The following is a 4,866-nucleotide window of genomic DNA, read 5'->3' on the forward strand; positions in this document are numbered from 1 at the left end:
CTGGGTCCTTTCTGTGTGGAGTTTGCATGTTCTCCCCGTGTCTGTGTGGGTTTCCTCCAGGAGCTCCGGTTTCCTCCCACAGTCCAAAGACATGCGGTCAGGATAACTGGGGCAAGCTGTAGCCTAGTGGTTAAGGTACTGGATCAGTGATCCGAAGGTTGCTGGTTCTAGCCCCACCACTGCCAGGTTGCTGCTGTTTGGGCCCTTAACCCTTAATTGCTTACTGAATACTGTAATGTAAGTCACTTTGGATTAAAGCGTCTGCTAAATGCCAAAAATGTAAATGTAAATGTAAATAACTGGAGATACACAACTGTCCATGACTGTGTTTGACATTAAACTTGTGAACCTTGTGTAATGAGTAACTACCTGCCATGTCATGAATGTAACCAAAGTGTGTAAAACATGACGTTTAAAATCCTAATAAATAAATAAATACCCTGCGATTGTTTGTTGACCTGTATAGTCGCCTTGCGCCTAGTGTTTCCGGGCAGACCCCTGACCCACAGCGACTCTGATCAGGATTAGATGAACCTGCGTCGCTAGAGAGCACTAGGCCACATGACCCACATATTAAAGCTCACAACGACGCATGCGCCAGAACCCGGATCTTTCTTATTCAAGGAAGTCAGTCATATGACAACAAGCTGGGTTGTAGCAGCAGCTGCTAAAACACTCCAGCGTTTAATAAACTCCAAATAAAGTAACCCGGAGATCACAGTGAGTATTAATAACCGTTTATAACGTCTGGGTTTGAAGCTGTAGCTGAGGTTTGGATGGTGTTTCTTTAGTACAGATGTTCACGTGTATCTGTACTGATTTGAACCTGCTGGTAGGTTACAGAGCAGAATCGAGGACACACTCGGTTCTTTATCTCTGCTCTCTGTCTCAGGTTAGATTAGATTTTTATGACTTTTTAACTTCATTGCCCTGATAATACATTCCTTAGTTTTGATGAGTGCCAAGGGAAACGCTTGGCCCTGGGCAGGGTGAGGAGTGCACAGCTGCAAATCCACCTAATGCAGGTTTTTGAGGAGATCACATGAGTTCAAGAGAGGCTTTATTGTCCTTTCAGCTATATACGAGTTAGGGCTGAGCGATATGACGGTACATTCGGTATACCGACTTTGATTCCTCATACCGTATGGATTTTTCAAATACCTCCATACAGGTGGCTAAGTGGGTAGCACTGTCGCCTCACAGCAAAAAGGTCCTGGGTTCGATCCCCAGTTGGAGCGGTCTGGGTTTTTTCTGTGTGGAGTTTGCATGTTCTCCCCGTGTCCGCGTGGGTTTCCTCCCGGTGCTCCGGTTTCCTCCCACAGTCCAAAGACATGCAAGTTAGGTGAATTGGAGACACTAAACTGTCCAAGACTGTGTGTGGTATGGCCTTGTGAACTGATGAACCTTGTGTAATGAGTAACTACCGTTCCTGTCATGAATGTAACCAAAGTGTAAAACATGACGTTAAAATCCTAATAAACAAATTTTATTTGTTAAAGGGAGAGCTAAGGGTAATTGTATAATACTTAAATAGTAAATAAACAATAACAGTTGTATTTATTGCAACTGTTTCACGTGTACTGATTCCATCATATATTGTGTCATTTTGTGGGGCCAAGCAAAGCTTATAGTACTCAAAACCTTCATTATATACGTGGTAAAACTAAAACTTTTTATATTCTATGTACTTATGACAGTAGAATAAACCACAGACATATAGAAAGTCCCAGTCATATCAAAAATGAAACATCTCGTGATATTCAAGGAAGCCGCCAGAATCTTAAAAATACCGTGATGCACATTTTTGGTCATATCGCCCAGCCCTAATACGAGTACATATTGAAACCAAACAGTGTTCCTCCAGGACCAGGACCAACACAGAACAGAGGTGCAAACAATACAATATACACAGTGCAGATAAAATAAAAAACAGTACAATAAATACAAAAGACATTTCTACTCTAAAAGTGTTGTGATGGCCAGTACATTCACATTTTTGGCATTTATCAGACGCCTTCATCCAAAGCGACTTACATTACAGTTACAGTATACAGTCTGAGCAATTGAGGGTTAAGGGCCTTGTTCAAGGGCCCAACAGCAGCAACCTGGCAGTGGTGGGGCTTGAACCAGCAACCTTCTGATTACTAGCCCAGTACCTTAACCACTAGGCTACAGACTGCGGCCAGTACATGGTACTGAGTAAATGATAGGTGAGGTAAAAAACAACAACAATTCTGATATACAGTTAGATGAAATGGTAGTACACCAAGGAAACCCACATGGACATGGGGTGAGCATGCTACACCTTTCACAGATGGTGATCAGCAGTCAGGATCGAACCCAGATCCCCAAGACCAATAGATTAGTTAAAAAAACAGTACAATAAATACAAAATGGCCTAATTAAGAGAGACAAGATTAAAGACTGATAGGTGAGGTAAAAAAAACATATTCTGATATACAGTTAGATGAAACAGTAGTACACCAACATGCTACACCTCTCACAGATGGTGATCAGCGGTGAGGATTGAACCCAGATCCCCAAAACTTACATTTACATTTTACATTTTTATTTTCAGCATTTAGCAGTAGCTTTTATCCAAAGCAACATACAGTACTGTGACAGTATACTGTCTTATCAATTAAAGGTTAAGGGCCTTGCTCAAGGGCCCAACAGTGGCAACCTTCTTTCTTTCTTGTTCGTCTCAGTGATGCAATTCTTACACCGTCTCTGTGCAAGATAGGAAATATAATGTGCATGTCTTTTCTGCTTCTGTTCAATGTGTACTTGATCAATATATAGCATATCCATGTAGTGTTCTACTTTTACTGGTCACTGGCCAACCGTTTAGGTGAAACCTTTTAGACAAAGCTGCTCACCCTTTTAGAAAAATAATTTACATGTTTTTATGAAATGTATTTCATTTGCAAATGTAATTACAGTAACAGCATTTTTAAACCTTTATTCAGTATTGGATATTTGGGCAAATGTAAAAAACCTCGAAAGAAGGTTTTTATTTACTATTATACATGCAAAGCGTAAAGAAAAATGAGAACAAAATTATGCCTTTGTTCAGCACTGCCTTGTGTTTGTATGTTAAGAAAGAAAAAAGAGTATTTGTATAGTGGATGTCAGTTTCACATTCGTTACATGCAGGACTGCAATACAGAGAAATCAGGTGTAATGAAGCATGATCAATGTTTTTTTCTATCAGACAGGAGCATGGAGAATGATGAACTTTCGTCAACGGATGGGATGGATCGGTGTGAGCATGTATTTGCTGGCTAGCGTAGCTACAGTCTATTACATGTTCGAGATCAGCCAGACGTACAACCGCTTCACTCTGGCCCATGTCGATGTGGTGAGTGGGACGTCACCACCGCAGCCTGGAGACGCTGCTTCATCCTCATTGTCCTTATCCTCCTGGATGGAAAGTGTAAAGACCAGACTGCTCCTGCTTCCCTTCTGGGTGTGGGCCACCATCTTCCTCATTCCCTACCTTCAAGTGTTCCTTTTTCTGTACTCATGTACCAGAGCAGACCCCAAAACTGTGGGCTACTGCATTCTGCCCATCTGCCTGGCTGTTCTCTGCAACCGGCACCAGACTTTAAGAAAGGCCTCCAATCAGATTAGTAGGCTTCAGCTGATTGACACGTAGTGGAGGTAGTTTCTGTTTTAAATGGGCTGGGACATCAGCACTGTGCACTTTGGCGTGTCTGATGCTAATGAGCCAGATGTAGACACCAGTTGTGTGCACTGTCTGTACATTTATTATCAGAAAGTCCTTTTATTAGGACAAACTAGAGCAATGGTTTATACTTAATGTTTTAGATAGATATTGTTTTGATTACAAAGCGACTCCTTTTCACAAATTGAGTAAAATGTTTATTTTTTTTGGTACTTTTAATTCCGTGCTTTATAAATATGGAGTTATAATGAGAATTCAGTATTGTAAATGTATGATTGTGCTTTTTATTATTTATGGGTCCTAAGTTAGCATTCTGAAAACAACTAGGACAAGTGTGAACAAACATCCAATGTCTAAAACTTTTTGTATACGTGGGACCTGATTTGGTCCGCTGAATACGTTTTGAAATGTTAAAATTACTTAAATGATGCTTGCTAAACCAGAGTTAATTCATTAAAAAAACCCCAGAACAAACCAGGTTCGGAAAGTCAGGGTTGATTTGCTAAATAAACCACAATGGCGGATCATTTCTGGCTAAAACTGCTGACAATTCTCACTTCGCTAAAAGACGTAAACGGTGTGTTTTTACCAAACACCTTCCAGACTATAAGAACACACACATGCAGGAGGGGTTAGTGATTCTCAGTATTTTTCTTTTAAATCTGCATCTTCAGTGTTTTCTTTTTTTTAAATCTGCATAGTACACTTTCAGCAGAGTTAAATTTTCAAATCCGAAATAGTACAGCGTTATACACCTTCAGTGGTATTTTTGAAAAACTTATAACTGAGCAGCGTGTTAAGTAAATAGTTTGACTCGGACAGTGTGTGCTGTTTAAATTCATGTTGTTACATGATCTAATGCGATAGTATTTTTACTGAACACAGCTTTATGTAAATAAAAATAGCTTGAACCTTTGGTAAGTCATATAATTGGTATTATGTTTGTTTATTAGGATTTTAAAGACATGTTTTACACTTTGGTTACATTCATGACAGGAACAGTAGCTACTCATTACACAAGATTCATCAGTTCACAAGTTTTATATCGAACAGTCATGGACAATTTAGTATCTCTAATTCACCTCACTTGCATGTCTTTGGACTGGGGGAGGAAACTGGAGCACCCGGAGGAAACCCACGCAGACACGGGGGGAACATGCAAACTCCACACAGAAAAG

At 40.2% G+C, this 4,866-nt stretch overlaps 1 protein-coding gene across 1 annotated transcript; it reads left to right on the forward strand.

Moving 5' to 3' along the window:
* Nucleotides 1-637: 637 nt before the first annotated feature.
* Nucleotides 638-4,603, forward strand: tmem251 (transmembrane protein 251). The gene is made up of 2 exons (XM_063001440.1): nt 638-720; nt 3,215-4,603. The coding sequence occupies exon 2, from the start codon at nt 3,230-3,232 to the stop codon at nt 3,656-3,658; it is 429 nt and encodes a 142-aa protein (XP_062857510.1). The 5' UTR covers nt 638-720; nt 3,215-3,229; the 3' UTR covers nt 3,659-4,603.
* The last annotated feature ends 263 nt before the right edge of the window (nt 4,604-4,866 follow it).

Source organism: Trichomycterus rosablanca, chromosome 9 (genome assembly GCF_030014385.1).
Source record: "Trichomycterus rosablanca isolate fTriRos1 chromosome 9, fTriRos1.hap1, whole genome shotgun sequence".
Lineage (NCBI taxonomy): Eukaryota > Metazoa > Chordata > Actinopteri > Siluriformes > Trichomycteridae > Trichomycterus > Trichomycterus rosablanca.

Bases quoted from the DNA above. Each gene is read 5' to 3' on its own strand.
- tmem251 (XM_063001440.1), top strand. From the start codon at position 3,230: ATGATGAACTTTCGTCAACGGATGGGATGGATCGGTGTGAGCATGTAT.